Source organism: Haliotis rubra, unplaced genomic scaffold (assembly GCF_003918875.1).
Source record: "Haliotis rubra isolate DU_JTF1 unplaced genomic scaffold, ASM391887v1 Scf18, whole genome shotgun sequence".
NCBI classification, from domain to species: domain Eukaryota; kingdom Metazoa; phylum Mollusca; class Gastropoda; order Lepetellida; family Haliotidae; genus Haliotis; species Haliotis rubra.
The window spans coordinates 935,554-955,318 of NW_025765780.1; the positions used below are offsets into that span (position 1 = coordinate 935,554).

The window sequence follows — 19,765 nt, forward strand, 5'->3', positions numbered from 1 at the left end:
CAAGGGACCACTGTGACACTAGACAACTCATACGTACAAGTGACCACTGTGACACTAGACAACTCATACCTACAAGTGACTACTGTGACACTAGACAACTCATACGTACAGGTGACCACGGTGACACTAGACAACTCATACGTACAAGTGACCACGGTAACACTAAACAACTCATACGTACAAGTGACCACTGTGACACTAGACAACTCATACATACAAGTGACCATGGTGACACTAGACAACTCATACCTAAAAGTAACCACTGTGACACTAGACAACTCATACGTACAAGTGACCACTGTAACACTAAACAACTCATACGTACAAGTGACCACTGTGACACTAGACAACTCATACCTACAAGTGACCACTGTGACACTAGACAACTCATACATACAAGTGACTACTCTGACACTAGACAACTCATACGTAGAAGTGACCACGGTGACACTAGACAACTCATACGTACAAGGGACCACGGTAACACTAGACAACTCATACGTACAAGTGACCACTGTGACACTAGACAACTCATACCTAAAAGTAACCCCTGTGACACTAGACAACTCATACGTACAAGTGACCACTGTGACACTAGACAACTCATACGTACAAGTGACCACTGTGACACTAGACAACTCATACCTAAAAGTAACCCCTGTGACACTAGACAACTCATACGTTCAAGACCACTGTGGCACTAGACAACTCATACGTACAAGTGACCATGGTGACACTAGACAACTCATACATACAAGTGACACCTGAGCACGTACTAGTACCACTGTGACACTAGACAACTCATACCTAAAAGTAACCCCTGTGACACTAGACAACTCATACGTTCAAGACCACTGTGGCACTAGACAACTCATACGTACAAGTGACCATGGTGACACTAGACAACTCATACGTACAGGTGACAACGGTGACACTAGACAACTCATACGTACAAGTGACCATGGTGACACTAGACAGCTCATACCTACAAGTGACCACTGTGACACTAGACAACTCATACGTACAGGTGACAACGGTGACACTAGACAACTCATACATACAAGTGACAACTGTGACACTAGACAACTCATACCTACAAGTGACCATGGTGACACTAGACAGCTCATACATACAAGTGACCACTGTGACACTAGACAACTCATACATACAAGTGACCACTGTGACAGTAGACAACTCGTACGTACAAGTGACCACTGTGACACTAGACAACTCATACATACAAGTGACAACGGTGACACTAGACAACTCATACGTACAAGTGACCACTGTGACACTAGACACCTCATACGTACAAGTGACCACTGAGACACTAGACAACTCATACGTACAAGTGACCACTGTGACACTAGACACCTCATACGTACAAGTGACCACGGTGACACTAGACAACTCATACGTACAAGTGACCACTGTGACACTAGACAACTCATACCTACAAGTGACCACTGTGACACTAGACAACTCATACGTACAAGTGACCACGGTAACACTAGACAACTCATACCTACAAGTGACCACTGTGACACTAGACAACTCATACGTACAAGTGACCACTGTGACACTAGACAACTCATACCTACAAGTGACCACTGTGACACTAGACAACTCATACGTACAAGTGACCACTGTGACACTAGACAACTCATACCTACAAGTGACCACTGTGACACTAGACAACTCATACCGACAAGTGACCACTGTGACACTAGACAACTCATACATACAAGACCCCGGTGACACTAGACAACTCATACATACAAGTGACCACTCTGACACTAGACATCTCATACGTACAAGGGACCACGGTGACACTAGACAACTCATACCTACAAGTGACCACTGTGAAACAAAACAAATCATGCACACAACTTATACCAGTGATCGCTTCTAAGATAGACAAATCATGCATGCAAATGGTTATGACACTAGACAACTCATACCTACAAGTGACCACTGTGACACTAGACAAATCATGCATGCAAATGGTTATGACACTAGACAAATCATACATGCAATTGATATCAATAATTCTAGACAATCTCACATACAAGTGACCTTCCATTTACCCATCACACTCAAAACTTGTCATACAATCGGCTCGGCACTTTTATCTAAGGATAATCTAAATATAATATCCATTTTCACAGATTTCCCAACTGACAAATGACGTCATCAACACGGATGACGTATGACGCTGAAACGGCGGCTTGTCTGAGTTCACAACGTCTGCGTTTTAATGCTTACTGTGCAATTAAGAACAGATTGTGGTGTACAAACAAATACATCAAGATTTGATATGATATGTGAGTTCATCTAACCACCGCGTCGCTCGTGTACACAGGGCCGGAGTTGGCAACCGATGTTGACCCTGACTGGGTTGTCAAACCAGGTGCGAAATGTCAGATACAGGTAGATGATGGCTATTAATATGTGGAGACGAATATCTGGAATAAGACATTTGTCAATCACATGACATGATCTGTAGATTGAGTGGACTCACACGCGTTCATCCACAAGTACGACATTTGTCTCAACGATATCATTTCGTGTGTATGTGTTTGAGAGTGCCTGTGTGTCTGTGTGTTAGGGTAAGCTTAGGATATCAAATTCTGCATGATATCTGACTCGCAATGATGCAAATGGAATAAATACAACAAAATCAAACTTCTCATTTGAAATAACACTTGTCTTTAATTGGTTTTAAATATGTAATTTGGTTAACAAGATTTAGTTACCATTATCTAAACATTTTGAAGGGTTCCCTTAAACAAGTCTAATCAAACCGATACCGTTGATGACATACACAGTATACAGTGACCAGTTGTGCATAACTCACGAACAAATTTCAAAAGTATGCATGTCTGATGCCATGCGAGCACTGCCGGTTAATACACACATTACAAGAAGGAGTGTTCTTTTGATAACGGTTCCTGCTAATCCCAACATGTCAGAGCAATGAGACTTCCCCCGTGTAACTGCCAGGGTGAGTCAGCTGAACAAAACAGGTATTAACTTGATACAGTATCACATTAGTGCTTGTATTGCAGGTTACTCTAACGTGAAGAATTGCTTTCATTTGGCATGTCTATATGTACTTAAACTATCAGGTGTTCACTTCCACGTGTCTGTTTCCGACTCTACATTACATATGACGATTTGGCATGGACATGTGAATTTTACTCTGAAAGTGAACTTGACATGTTACCCTTTGTGTGTATCGTATGACATGTGTTGCTCGTTAATTCTCAAGCTTGAAATACCTCAAAGGTAAATTTGGAAGTAAAAAGAAAAGTATTTGGAGCAACAATGCAATGCGTTTCTCATTGTGCTGTCGGCCCATCTAAACACCACACCCAGTAGCTCAAACACATTAAGCAACATGGGTATCGAGACTGCACATAGCAGCTAACGAGGAAAAATATAATCTTTAGGTATGAATGCATTTTATTTTAAGACAGGGCTTTCGTAATTAGAAACAATTCACTTTTGCTTGAGAGAATGATGTGAGATTTTGTTAAGTGGCACGTTGCCTCTTCGTTGTGGATTTGACAGCACAGGCGCGTGCGGTTTGTGAATATTTCGCCGGAATCATCTTACATAGCTTTCTCAGTGTACAACAACCTGAGGGCACCGATCCCCCAAAACAGACCATTATCCCCACCCCCATCGTGGCCCCCACCACTGTAATTCCCCTCCCTTCTCTTGTCATATCTGTGGGATAGAGAAAGACAGTTATCACTGTTGTGAACGAATCTGTCCACAACGACCGTGTTCTGTCAAGATAACCGCCATGCCGACCCAGGTATATATGAGCATGCAATACCAGAAAGTCCGGATTGGTCACGAGCACCCTGCTTGAACACTTTCTGGCACGTGCTGTGTTCTTGATGTCCAACAATTTATTGCCCTCTCACTATATACTGAACCAGATTTGGAGAACAACGTATCCCTCTTCAGAAATACACTGACGGTGACTACGTCCCTTTGTTGGATGTGGGTAGGGGACGCGGTGTACGTTTGTCAGGGGATTTTGGCTAATCGGAAGTAACAGTACCTTATCTAACATCAGAAACGTGAAACTTCCTTTGACCATGTAATCACGGAAACGATGTGCACAATTATTAGCGCACATAAAATTAAGTAAAACGCCACGGAAACGAATTGTACTATAATATAAAGAAATTCGTCTCAAGTGTCCTTACTACGGTAATGCCGGAGGAGATTGCATCAGGACATATCTCTGTTTACACATCAATATCTCTCATCTACAAATAATTACAAGTTTTGGTACCATACTAAATCTGTGTTACGAGTAGTTGTTAATCTTTGTCGTTTGATCGCTTGCCGGATGAATTTATATGGCATGATAGCGCGACCCGATACTTCTCGCCGGACAGATACCCGAGCACCGTGGGCTCCCCCAGACAATAACTGGGTGTTAGTTTATCAAAAGACTGGCACATTATGTCAGAACGGCGGGTTTATGTATGATATAGCTTAAAATTTGTGAAGAAAAACGTAAGATAAAATTAGTGTCATTCAAGATTGTTTATCACTGGGTAGGTCACAGAAGCTGTCAACCGAGACGTGTTGAAGGAGGAAAGGTGGGGGAGATGATACCACCGTCTGGGTGGAGGTATAGAACCAGAGACTAGAGGAGGCTATTCGAAGGATGGCATCCAGACAGGTATGTGGAGAGTGAGTGAGTGAGTGAGTGTGAATCACTGTGTTTGATTACAAGAATCGTGAAAGGTGTGTAACATTACTTTTTACAAATTATAATAAAGCAACGTTTTATCTATTTTTTTCTTTGGAAGCAAACATGGAATAGATATCGATCCACATTTCGCTTTAATGTCATTTTAATTCAAACTTACGCATTACATACTGTCTATCTTTAGTGTATTACAACGCAAATAAAAGTTTCGGGACCAGATTTCAGCTCTGAATACAATATCAGTACGCCAATACACACAATAGAATGCAACACACACACACACACACACACACACACACACACACACACACACACACACACACACACACACACACACACACACACAGCTCGCTTTCACATTGATGGTTACCTAGCCATACTACAGTCCCCGAGAGTTCTGCAAGGTTCACGTTTGACATGCCCACGTTTTGTGTACTGGAAATAGACCATTGTTTCGTATTGTCTTTGTCAATAGGTCTGCTGTCACTGGGTTGTGGGTTATGCATGTATACATATTTACCTCCTGCATGTCGATGCACTCGGTATGTCAACGTGTGGTTTACAAGTAAAGATGTAATCGGTCCACGTGACATTCCAACAAAGGCACAAGTCAAGCGCGACATCATAAATAGTTATTGACTTTTAATTAGTCAGCACCGTTACACCTTAGGGAGATTGTGTACGTTGCTGGGGTAACTAACGTGGCAGGGTGCGTCTCAGACCGCGTGACAGTTTGATAAGCTTTGGTGATATGATATTGATATTTTTATTTACATAGGTCATATTCACATTTGGATATTTAATCAGTACTTTTTTTGTGAAATAGCATTGAAAATATACGAATGAATCACTGAAAATGCAAGACGGCTCCGGGTATTCGCGAAACGGGTATGTTCTGTTCTACCGTATCACCAGGTATTTTCTCAATGTTCTAATAATTGATCTAAAACATACGGAAGTATAACATATTTAGAAAATATAACATGTTTACATACACACGTACATACATACATACATACATACATACATACATACATACATACATACATACATACATACATACATACATACATACATACATACATACATACATACATACATACATACATACATACATACATACATACATAATTAAACAGTGATATAGGAACAAGGATATATCAACAATGATAGTTTTCAGCACATTTCTGGATATTTAACTAACAACCACGTTGTATATCCTGTTCAACTGTAGAGGAGTTCTAGTTAAGCAGAGTTTGTCTGGGAGTATCTGTCAAGACCTGTTGCGGGTTGACTGGAGACGCACTTCCTAACACACATAGTAACATACGGAATAAGTTTTCACATACCCTTCTCTGGGTGCCGTTAGCAGGACGCTTCCTCGGCGAATCTTCAGTCGCCATGTCTAAACTATTCCACGCGAATCCAGCACGATTATAAAATGTGAAACTTCCAGCGGCACGCGAATCCTACACTCTACTGTTTGTACTCAACTTGCATGGACGAGGGCACGAGCCTGGCCCAATGCCAAACTTTCAGCCAATCAGCTTAGCCGTCAGAGCTCGCGAGGGCGTGTGCACAATGTCCCTATACTCTCTGCCCCAACCTGAGGGTGACACGCGAAAACTCCGGTCAAAACTTACTCATAATTCAAACAATGAAACGTAGACATATCTAGCTTGAAATGACGCTGGCAGAAATCTGTCTCCTAATCTAGTCGCTTTGAAATTTAATTCGTTATCTTTAATCCTCATAAGTGAGATTGGTATCAAGCAGTGGTGTATGGCAAGGCGGGCAGCTCCGTTCAGACTTGTTTCGTATAAGGCGGTGAACTGGGCAAATCTTCAAGTGTTTCCTTTGTAAACACATGTAGATGGATACGAGTTTTCAAGTAGGAAAAAGTCTTGAACCCGGCCAGTAGTACGTTCATAAAACACAACGTGAGTGGTACTCGCCGTACTGTGGACGGTATGATGGCGTGACGTGGTTAGTCAAGGCACATACAGGGATTTACAGTATAAAGAACACAACCAGTATAATGTAGGGTAGCCTTGTAATCTGCCTGGAACATATCGGTGTAGGTGCAGTAACATGTTGCGCTTGTTCAGTACAAACATAGGTTTGTCATAAGAAATAATTTTTATGATGTAATTGAAACGATGTTCTGAAATACATTTAATAAAGATTAACAAACACGAATTTTAATCTGAAATATATGAAAGGGAAATATTATCAACTGGACTGCGGTAAGAGTGTAAATAGTTTCATTTCATTGGAGTAGTTGTTAAAACAAGGATAAATACACAATTCAAATGGAAAAACGGATGAATGTATGTGCTTGTACTTCTTTCACATTGGTCCGAAAATTCACAAACATTATCATATTACATAATAACCTTGCTAACAATATTGAGAGATCATTCATACATTTATTACAAATACACTTGTTAATCATTCCGAGCATGTCTAGATGCTTATAGCACAACTATTTCTGTATGTTTCAAAAGATAATTCCGGGTTCCTAATTTTCATATTATTGTCTGTATTCATTGTGTTGTAAATGTAAATTGTTCTTATAGACGCCCAGACATAAATATAACACTCTACACATCGGCATTAAACCCAACTCAATCACTATTGTGAGACAGACACACATCCAAGTTGCACACCAAGAAAACCTTGTATTGTTAGGACATAATATAACGCTCTGACCATTGCGAGTCCGTTTGTACTCTTACTTGCACGTTACTCATATCATTGTAACGTATACATATATCTCTACTTGAGGTTATTCGAAGATATGAGGATGATATTCCATCATCACAATTATTCATAAAAAATGTAGCATACTCTGATGATTTCATTATTCATCGCAATTATAAAATATAATCAGTTTAAACGTTTTAAAAGCGTAAGCATATTGGAACGTTTATAATGGTGAGTAGTATATATCCGTAAACAACATTTTGATTAGTAATAACATTTCAATAATATTTGTAATGGTAAATGTCTTTTGTACCAGCTAGAAAGTGTTCCAAACATATTTAAATAGCTGTTAATTTTGTGTTCATCATTTCTGAATGAGACTTCTATTGTGTTGGGCAGGTAAACGGTATTACTGACAGTAAGAGGAAGTTGTCGGAGTCGCAGTAAGGAGATGAATTCTTGGAGCGACTTCACTTCTCTGTGAAGTGCCCACGGGCCGAGGAATCCGCACTATCTGTAGGGCAAACAGCCAGCGGTGATAGGGAATGTGATAGGGGTAAATGATGCTGCCCTCTTCAAATCCCTTCTTTGTACAATCACTTGAGAAAACACAATTTGTATGAAAATACACATCCACTGCAAGTGGATAAAACGTAAAGTGAAATATTTGATCGTCTTAGGGGTCGTAGATAGTGATTACCTGACAACTTCTTTGCACCTTTGACATGTTAGTACTATTTTCCTACGCGTGATCTTGCATCTATTTTAGCTGAAAGAGACTGAAACGTGAACAGAAAAAGCAAGGACCTAAGCGATCTCCCTGCCCATTCCCAGTTTCGACACAGCTCGCGTTAAAAACTCTTTCTGTTACAAGGCGCAAAGGTTACAGCTGGTATTGTACCCATATATGAAGAAGAAATTAGGTATGAATCAGTACTCGAAGAAGATTGCCTCTTCTCAGCTTCAGCCACAGGTGGGCGCGCCGCGTGAACGGACCACCTAACTCCCAGATCGTAACTAACAAGGAGACCGTAACACAACACTACACATTGGGCGCATATGGTTACAACGCTAGTAATTGCCCCTTTTTGATGCAACAAATTACATTATTTACTGAAGTGTTTGTCTTATCGAAAAAAGAGAAAATGTCTTTATTATGAACTTGCTATTAGGTAACCTTTCTTTTGACAATACTGTTGCTAACGTTCACGAAATGGACCGCGGCTCAATACTGCTATGTTGAACTTGACACTCGACAAGATTCACAACGGTTAATGAAATCGGTGAGTGGCGATCTCACAACATTCCGATGCATCACTGAAAGTGTAATACATGAACGTGTAATGTTCACCTGTACAGTATTAACATTAAACATTTTAGCTAGCTTCTTAATCCAATGTCAAGATAACAAGGGAATAGCTTTGAGTTACTGGTCTCTGTATGAGAAAAAGGTAAACTCAGAGAAACTTTGAGCAAAATGATGACCGTTTGAGACTAGTTTGACAGCATTACAGGTGGAGACTAAACCCCATCCAAGAGATTGTATGCATACATGAACATATTGACAAACAGTGGGCATCTCTCAGACTGTAAACACAGACAGAAAGGACTTCCACCAGACGTACGACAGCACCAGTAAGGCAGCCCTTTCAATTGCAATAAACTATGAATCCGGGCAATGTAGGCAGGAGAAGGCGCCAGGCCCCGTCACTATATCGTTCCTGTAGGTTTAGTTTTCTCTCTGTCGGGGTGCTCAGCTTTACGATTAGGCTTTAGACTAGTTAGCTTTTGTTCCGCTGTAACTTGTAGAGAAGGTCTTAGCCGGAGTTGATATCTGATAAGATGGACACAATATACAGAGTAATTAGCTGCCTGCCACTCAGTGCTCTCGTATTGCTGTGTAACACCGCCATGGTAGATCTCTTTACAGGTGTCCCTGCAGTACCTACCTACCTACCTACCTACCTACCTACCTACCTACCTATACAAGCCCACCTACCCTACCCTACCTAAATACTTGCATTACCCTACCTACCTACTCTACCCTACCTTACCTAAATACTTGGCATTACCCAACCTACCTACCTACCTACCTACCTACCTATCTACCTATCTACCTACTTACCTACCTACCTACCTACCTATCTACGTACCTACCTACCTACCTACCTTTGAATCAACATCTCAAGAAAGTCCGGATTTTGTCATCGAACTATAATATCATGTACAACCGTTACAATGATTTCCGTGTGTCAGTTTAATTCATGACCACCCGAATTCATTGAAATAACCTTTTCAGAGTCTACAAATATGGAACTATACTGCTATTTGATCCAATGTTGATATGTGAAATATTTGAGGACAAATTCTTAAAAGAGAAAGAGAAATAGAAAGGCACGGTTTTCAATTGGAAATTTAGTTTGCATTTGTTAGTCAGGTTTGTGTACAACAAGTTATGTATGGAAATCCGACAATATATTTGACTACTGGCGATGGGCAATTTCAAGAGGATGGTTATTGAAGAGAAGATGGGCGGGGGATGGGTGTGTCACGGGATTACTGAACAGCACCTCAGCTTATTTGCCATAAGTGAACGCCGAGGGGGTAAGCTGAATGACCAATTCGTTACGCCTGGGTATTCATGTACCATCGGGGAAAACTGATAACCAATGTTGAAAAAATGTTGATACAAATATCAAGTGGAACAAAAGAGTGACCACACACTTAGTACAGCAGGTTGCTCAAGCCGGGGCAGCTTTCCCAACAATAGACCCTTGATGTGGAGAGATTTGCCTTGGCGTGTGATGGCTCAATTTCGGTCGGACTGTTTTACGAGCGGATTATATCCAATGGCAAGACTGAAATAGACGATCTTTGACTCCGAAAACAACACTAAATCAGAAACATTATGCCTGAACCGTCTCGACTGTATATGAGACTTGTAACATACGCCGATGCAAAATATACAGTGTTGTAATCCTGTCCTTTATAGTTGAAGAAACCTAGGCTTTCCCAGGACATCGTGTCTCCCTTCAGCTGTAACTGCCGAGTTAATGTTGTCTTATTTCCTAAAGGTCAGCAAATCTGCAATTGGGATTGTTTAATTCTCATCAGCCAATTTCGCTGTCAAATATCCCATAAAAAAGGATTTGGAACAGAAAGAAAATTCACGGTTGATAATCCCAAGATATTGCTTGACATCAGTGTTAGCAACTACACTGAAACGTCGCATATAATAAAGAAGCTGTACATCCATAGCACTACACCCTTGCTGATCACACCAACTTCTAAAAGCCACTTAGAGAAGTCATGCCAATACAGTATCGTAACGCAGACGCGCCTAATTGTTTGAAAACAATAACATCATCATTACGAGATTGTTGTCTTGAAGTTAAGAAACATCCGTGTACACCTGACAATTATCCTTGCATAAACATAACCTGTTTCCTTTATTGTCAACGCTAGACGCAAGTAAGTACGTATACATAAGTATAGATAACTGTCTCTGTTATCATGCATCAAATTTTCTATTAGATAACAATGACATAATTTGTTTCCGATACACAAGCTAGAAATGAATTACACGCTGTAAGTTGTATTTCTTTATGTACATGCTGCTTCAGAGGAAACTGTTGACGGAAACGGGTTGTCTGGATGTTTCCCTTTCACAGCTCCCGATCTTCCCATCACCCAGCAGGTATCATGGGATGACCTTTAACCCTCACCGACAGTCTAAACAGAAAGTAATCAGGAGACGTCACGTGACCAGAATAAACACGCCGAAATGTCAGACTCGTTAAGACGTGGATATTTAAACAGTCTCTGGTCTCACTGATTTGTAGAGTTTGGTTCTACTAACAGAGCTGCAGCCTCCTAGTGAAGTTGGTAGATGTTTAAAGGTACTTTCCTGGTTATAAAACTCACCACAGAGGTGAAGCATAGAAGCCGCGTACACTTTTAAAGAAACTTTCCCTCTTTGTAGACTCATGCAATGCTTGAAACATAGGGACGAAACAAGTTAAGAGACTCTTCGCACTGGTGGATTTGTGATTTACTTGTATCATGCAGGGAGAAAACAAATCTAAGAAAATCATGTTTTACTTTCACCTTACATTAATGCATTTAAAGGAACTCGTCGCACAGGCACACTCATTCTATGCTTGTACGTTACAGCGAAAAATATATATATTCAATATATGCTTGCACTTTACAGCGACGGAAACACTTTAAAGGGAGACTTCACACAAATGATATGCTTGCTATATATATTTACCTCAGTTCCAAATACATGGCAGTAGCATATATATGTCTTGAAACTGACGGAAACTCTGAAGTTGTTAGCCACTCTGGTCAATCCTTTTCAGGCGTACCATCATGTTGTAATAGTCAATCCCTATCAGAGGTGTTCTGTGCTGTAGTACTTCACTCTTGTTTCACGACGGTACAAGAATCTATATCGAAAGTCACATCATAATATAATATAGAAGTTGTCGTACATAAAGTATGTTGCCTATATATATAGTTCCCCACCAACTGCCAGTCCAACAGGTCATTACAGAAGTTCTGCGGTACAAGGCCTCCTTGTACATCATCTGTTAGCGTTTCAAATTATGCATTTACATTGTGTTGCACTTTGCAACAAACAGCATCAAACCCATCATTTAGTGTGTCCTGGCAATTAGGTGCTTGCCTCTGAGGGTGTGGGTTCGAATCCCGGATGGGACTCAACCCAACAAAAGTACTAGAATCTGTACTTTACTAAGGAAGTGTAATCCCAAATATAACATATGTTACATTTGATCACTTTCTATGTGGCATTGTGTATTCATCTCATCATTTACATCAGACCATTCAATCTGATTTTCGGCTTCTGAATAAATGTAACCATCACATTAGTGTTCTGAATTTGTCAATGCACGGATGGTTTCACCGTCAGTGCCCCAGTATGACTTGTCACAGAAGATCCGTGCTCTCGCCTCAAACTTTACAGTAAAACATTTACCCGTTATCACAACGCCGCATGTGGTTGCCATGGGACAATGAGATAGACCCCGCATCTTCTTGTTAAAGGTGTACGCTGATGTACAGTTATTCACTTAAACTGTTCGTGAAACCCATGATCGTACCAACATGCATGCATTTAACCTGGAGACGATGAGATTAACTCGCTGAAATATTTTCTTTACTCTGGGTGCATATTTTCTCTGTTTAAAAAACTAAAACCCTGGTTAGAAGCTTGGTACTTGTCAGCGGGATGAAGCAGAGAGTAGGTTAAGCAACAATACATTGTTTCACTAACCATCCCCTGTAATGCAGCCCGACGTCCCGCACCAAGACACCCCTGTCCAGTAGGACCAATGGGCCTTTTGACCCATGGACGGATACCGACATTTATTACCTTTTATCCACCTAGGGCACGGAGTTCAAATTCATTACGAGAGAACACATATAACCCAGTCAAACTCCGTATAAACAGCGAATCCCCAATGCGCCGTTCTATCATCCCCCAATTAAGAGAAAATAAAATGTCAATCATTATATTAACTTCAGTCGGCCTGGGCTGTGGACGCTTGCCTTTTGAAGATGCGGGTGTGGAAGAACCCAGATAACGCCCGTCCAAGCGGCCAGTGCATTGCCAGCAACTTTGAATGGCTGTCGTTTGGCTGTTTGTGAATTATAGCTATATGGGCAGTTATTAATACAATGAAAATGTTGTCCACATTCAACCATCATTTAGACTGGGTTGTGTAAACTATGTCGACTCAACTATGAAACCAGTGTATGTTGTCAATTTCATTTTGAAACGTAATTAAATTTGTCAGAATGCAACGTGCCTATGGCTGATTTAGGTTTCCGATATATTTTAGAAATGGGTCGATATCGCAGTAATTAGAGGAAATTTAAAAGCATACTATATGTTTTTCAAGTCACGTTTCTGCAATTCAAAGGGAGATAACCGCTTTGGACAGGGAATACATTAGGTAGGTGGCGCACTTCTCTCACGTGGCAATGTACATATTTGTCAAGGAGATGAGACACGTCCCTGGTTTGATGTTGCCGCCGACCTGTGCGTTACCTGCGTCGGCTATCGCCGGAGACACTGTTTCATTTCACAGAAATTAACTGTTTGATAAACAATTTCTCACGTCGCCTGTACACAAAAGAAAGAAATGTGTCTAAATCCTGTCGTTAATTTGGTTTATCAAGAATTCTAATTAGGTCTGTTTTCGCGTTTTGTGGCAGAAAACGTATGGAGTTTTTATTGGCGTCGTTAAATGTCACGTGCTGGAGCCAGGTAAGAAGATGAGGATAACCTAGGTAATTTCAAAGTTATATTCGGCTTAACATTTCTCGGCCTTCGCTGACAATGAAATAAGAGCAACACGTGATCTTACAGAACATTACTTCGATGGAATGAAAAAGTCACGCTGCACGTTTCCAATTATAGTAGTTGAGAAAATGCTGATGGCAGCTCGATTCAATAGTTCATTGGGTTTTGATTCCCGAGACACTAAAGAGTACAATTCGTGTGATATTTCAAGGTTTGATGCACAAACTTAAGATCAGATTGAAGTTCACATGTACCGCGTTGCTTGTTTATATCTGTGTACCTGTTCCATTTTATTATTCTATCCCAATTTCCTATCTCACCATGTTCCCCCTATCAACCTATCCCCATCTCCTATCTCACCATGTTCCCCCCATCAGTCTATCCCCATCTCCTATCTCACCATGTTCCCCCCATCAGTCTATCCCCATCTCCTATCTCACAAAGTTCCCCCCCATCAGTCTATCCCTACCTCCTATCTCACCAAGTTCCCCCTGTCAGTCTATCCCCATCTCCTATCTCACCATGTTCCCCCCATCAGTCTATCCCCATCTCCTATCTCACCATGTTCCCCCATCAGTCTATCCCCATCTCCTATCTCACCATGTTCCCCCTATCAGTCTATCCCCATCTCCTATCTCACCATGTTCCCCCATCAGTCTATCCCCATCTCCTATCTCACAATGTTCCCCCATCAGTCTATCCCCATCTCCTATCTCACCAAGTTCCCCCATCAGTCTATCCCCATCTCCTATCTCACCAAGTTCCCTATCAGTCTATCCCCATCTCCTATCTCACCAAGTTCCCCTATCAGTCTATCCCCATCTCCTATCTCACCAAGTTCCCCATCAGTCTATCCCCATCTCCTATCTCACCAAGTTCCCCATCAGTCTATCCCCATCTCCTATCTCACCATGTTCCCCATCAGTCTATCCCCATCTCCTATCTCACCATGTTCCCCATCAGTCTATCCCATCTCCTATCTCACCAAGTTCCCCCATCAGTCTATCCCCATCTCCTATCTCACCATGTTCCCCTATCAGTCTATCCCCATCTCCTATCTCCAAGTTCCCCATCAGTCTATCCCCATCTCCTATCTCACCAAGTTCCCCTATCAGTCTATCCCCATCTCCTCTCACCATGTTCCCCCATCAGTCTATCCCCATCTCCTATCTCACCCGTTCCCCAGCCTATCCCCATCTCCTATCTCCCATCCCCCAGTCTATGTCCCATCTCCTATCTCACTCATGTTCCCCTATCAGTCTATCCCCATCTCCTATCTCACCAAAGTTCCCCCATCAGTCTATCCCCATCTCCTATCTCACCAAGTTCCCCCCATCAGTCTATCCCCATCTCCTATCTCACCAAGTTCCCCCTATCAGTCTATCCCCATCTCCTATCTCACCATGTTCCCCCCTATCAGTCTATCCCATCTCCTATCTCACCGGGTTCTCCCCATCAGTCTATCCCATCTCCTATCTCACCTGTCCCAATGTTCCCCTGTTCCAGTCTATCCCCATCTCCTATCTCACCAAGTTCCCCTATCAGTCTACTCCCCATCTCCTGTCTCACCATGTTCCCCCATCCAGTCTCTCCCCATCTCCTATCTCACCCCCATCAACCTATCCCCATCTCCTATCTCACATCCTATCAGTCTATCCCATCTCCCATCTCACTGTCTCACCAAGTTCCCCATCAGTCATATCCCATCTCTAACAGCTCCAAGTTCATCCTGTCCGTCTCACCTGTTCCCCTATCAGTCTATCCCCATCTCCTATCTCACCATGTTCCCCTCCATCTAGTCCTATTTCCTATCTCACCCCCTATCAACCTATCCCCATCTCCTATCTCACATCATATCAGTCTATCCCCATCTCCTATCTCACCAAGTTCCCCCTATCAGTCTATCCCCATCTCCTATCTCACCAAGTTCCCCCTATCAGTCTATCCCCATCTCATATCTCACCAAGTTCCCCATATCAGTCTATCCCCATCTCCTATCTCACCAAGTTCCCCCTAACAGTCTATCCCCATCTCCTATCTCACCAACTTCCCCCTATCAGTCTATCCCCATCTCCTATCTCACCATGTTCCCCTCCATCAGTCTATCTCCATTTCCTATCTCATCAAGTTCCCCCTATCAGTTTGTCACGATGTCTCACACGTGACGTCCCTGCTTCCTATCTCACCAAGTTCCCCCTATCAGTCTATGCCCATCTCCTATCTCACCAAGTTCCCCGTATCAGTCTATCCCCATCTCCTATCTCACCATGTTCCCCTCCATCAGTCTATCCCCATCTCCTATCTCACCAAGTTCCCCCTATCAGTCTATCCCCATCTCCTATCTCACCAAGTTCCCCCTATCAGTCTATCCCCATCTCCTATCTCACCAAGTTCCCCCTATCAGTCTATCCCCATCTCCTATCTCACCAAGTTCCCCCTATCAATCTATCCCCATCTCTTATCTCACCAAGTTCCCCCCTATCAGTCTATCCCCATCTCCTATCTCACCAAGTTCCCCCTATCAGTCTATCACCATGTCTCACACGTGATCTCCCTGTCACCATGTGTTGTCCCTGCTTCCTATCTCACCATGTTCCCCTCCATCAGTCTATCCCATGTCTCACACTTGATCTCCCTGTCGCCATGTGTTGTCCCTGCTTCCTATCTCACCATGTTCCCCTCCATCAGTCTACTCCATGTCTCACACGTGATCTCCCTGTCGCCATGTGTTGTCCCTGCTACCTATCTCACCATGTTCCCCTCCATCAGTCTATCCCATGTCTCACACTTGATCTTTCTGTCGCCATGTGTTGTCCCTGCTGCCTATCTCACCATGTTCCCCTCCATCAGTCTATCCCATGTCTCACACTTGATCTTTCTGTCGCCATGTGATGTCCCAGCTTCCTATCTCACCATGTTCCCCTCCATCAGTCTATCCCATGTCTCACACGTGATCTTTCTGTCGCCATGTGTTGTCACTGCTACCTATCTCACCATGTTCCCTCCATCAGTCCCATGTCTCACACGTGATCTTTCTGTCGCCATGTGTTGTCCCTGCTACCTATCTCACCATGTTCCCCTCCATCAGTCTACCCCATGTCTCACACGTGATCTTTCTGTCGCCATGTGTTGTCCCTGCTACCTATCTCACCATGTTCCCCTCCATCAGTCTATCCCATGTCTCACACTTGATCTTTCTGTCGCCATGTGTTGTCCCTGCTACCGATCTCACCATGTTCCCCTCCATCAGTCTATCCCATGTCTCACACTTGATCTTTCTGTCGCCATGTGTTGTCCCTGCTACCTATCTCACCATGTTCCCCTCCATCAGTCTATCCCATGTCTCACACTTGATCTTTCTGTCGCCATGTGTTGTCCCTGCCTATCTCACCATGTTCCCCTCCATCAGTCTACCCCATGTTTCACACGTGATCTTTCTGTCGCCATGTGTTGTCCCTGCTACCTATCTCACCATGTTCCCCTCCATCAGTCTATCCCATGTCTCACACTTGATCTTTCTGTCGCCATGTGTTGTCCTTACTGCCTATCTCACCATGTTCCCCTCCATCAGTCTATCACCATGTCTCACACTTGATCTTTCTGTCGCCATGTGTTGTCCTTACTGCCTATCTCACCATGTTCCCCTCCATCAGTCTATCACCATGTCTCACACTTGATCTTTCTGTCGCCATGTGTTGTCCTTACTGCCTATCTCACCATGTTCCCCTCCATCAGTCTATCACCATGTCTCACACGTGATCTCCCTGTCGCCATGTGTTGTCCTTGCTGCCTATCTCACCATGTTCCCCTCCATCAGTCTATCACCATGTCTCACTCGTGATCTTTCTGTCGCCATGTGTTCTCCCTGCTTCCTATCTCACCATGTTCCCCTCTATCAGTCTATCCCATGTCTCACCCTGCCTCTTGTTTCACCCTCGTTCTCTGTCTCATCTGTTTCACAATGTCACCTATTTCGCCACTACCTCAAAACGATATCACCCCACTACATCCACGCCCCCTTCCCCGTCCCATCAACCCCACTGTCCATTCCCCGGACCTGTGTCTGCGATCTGAGCCTGGTGTGATGTAACAGAACAGAAAAGAGACGGAGATGTCCCCATGTCGTACACGACAAGATGGCGACAAGCCCGCGAGCAGACGACACGTACGGAGACAGATTGCCTGGGAAGGAAGGCAGGTTTGGTCACGGACTGACCATCCACTGGACCCTTGACTGGTCACCAGTACTTTATGACTCCAGTGATCGAAGGAAAAGTTATGTAATCGCATCTCACGGCCCGACTCGTGACCGAGGTACATGTGATGAAACCAATTGACACATTCATACCAACAGACACAGAACAAAAAATGTTCGACACTGGACACGCATTTGACTCTTCTCAACGTTCAAACGGAATACATAGATACGATTGCAAACAAGAGTTACATACAGTTATACCATCGCCACCACACACCCATATCTCTGAACGGCCTCACATGCAGGTGCTAGGTGGCAGCATGCGTTCAGGCAATTTGTTTGTGTCTAAAGAATCATATTAACACAACAAAATATGTGTTCAACAAAGTGTTACTTGGGAAAGCGGGATTAGTGTTTTCACCAGTCCTGATGAGAGCTTACTGACATTGAAAGTGCAAGACGATTCTCATATGATAAGAATATAAAAGATCTTTTGAAGTGTGTTTGTGTTCCTGCCATTAGTTCTGTGTGGGGGAGACGGGATCATCGCGTGGATTTCTAACACCTACCCCGATGGGGAAACGGGCACCCACAGGTGACAATTGACACAGGACTTCAAAGAGGTGGGTCTGAAGGAATTCGACATTCACGGGACCTACACACGCACATACGAAATTCTACAAATGCTCGACTAGAATAATTTACGTGTCCGTCACACGAGTTTTGCCGGACGCGAGCTCCCAACAGGCACTGCTTAAACCTGACTGTGTCGCTCCAACAGAATATCCACAACAGGCTGAGAAAGTCACAAGACGGCCCTCATAGTTGGAACAGTGCGGGGGATCTCGCTGCAGATTGAAAGACACTCTGTCGTGTCTGTAACATACATACATATGTGAATATATACATGACGGAATAATGCCCTGTAAACACAGGTCAGTCATTTCAGTTTACAAATCCACCCTTTCAGCATTGAAAACAATGAGCCCAAACACAGGTATTGCACAGTGAACAACTTACAGTGACATCACTACCACCTCTACCATCACCACTACCACCGACACACACTACTACTACCGCCATCATCACCACTACCACCGACAAACACTACTACTACAGTCATAACCATCACCCACAACCACCGACACATACTACTACTACCGCCATCATCACCACTACCACCGACACATACTACTACTACCGCCATCATCACCACAACCACCGACACATACTACTACTACCCCCATCATCACCACAACCACCGACACACACTACTACTACCCCCATCATCACCACAACCACCGACAAACACTACTACTACAGTCATAACCATCACCCACAACCACCGACACATACTACTACTACCGCCATCATCACCACAACCACCGACACATACTACTACTACCGCCATCATCACCACAACCACCGACACATACTACTACTACCCCCATCATCACCACAACCACCGACACACACTACTACTACCCCCATCATCACCACAACCACCGACAAACACTACTACTACCGCCATCATCACCACAACCACCGACACATACTACTACTACCGCCATCATCACCACAACCACCGACACATACTACTACTACCCCCATCATCACCACAACCACCGACACACACTACTACTACCCCCATCATCACCACAACCACCGACAAACACTACTACTACCGCCATCATCACCACAACCACCTACACATACTACTACTACCGCCATCATCACCACAACCACCGACAAACACTACTACTACCGCCATCATCACCACTACCACCGACAC

The 19,765-nt window shown here is 43.2% G+C and overlaps 2 protein-coding genes across 2 annotated transcripts in view; one reads left to right on the forward strand and one right to left on the reverse strand.

The window, feature by feature from the left end:
• LOC124273350 (transcription factor HES-1-B-like) overlaps nt 1-6,220 on the reverse strand; it is a 31,585-nt gene extending 25,365 nt beyond the window's left edge. Inside the window, exon 1 of the mRNA XM_046708587.1 lies at nt 6,088-6,220. Coding sequence (XP_046564543.1) covers nt 6,088-6,141 — 54 coding nt within the window. The 5' untranslated portion in view covers nt 6,142-6,220. The remainder of the gene's footprint in view (nt 1-6,087) is intronic.
• A 7,956-nt stretch (nt 6,221-14,176) lies between these two features.
• Nucleotides 14,177-15,574, forward strand: LOC124273319 (vegetative cell wall protein gp1-like). Its single transcript, XM_046708560.1, has one exon. The coding sequence runs from the start codon at nt 14,177-14,179 to the stop codon at nt 15,572-15,574; it is 1,398 nt and encodes a 465-aa protein (XP_046564516.1).
• The last annotated feature ends 4,191 nt before the right edge of the window (nt 15,575-19,765 follow it).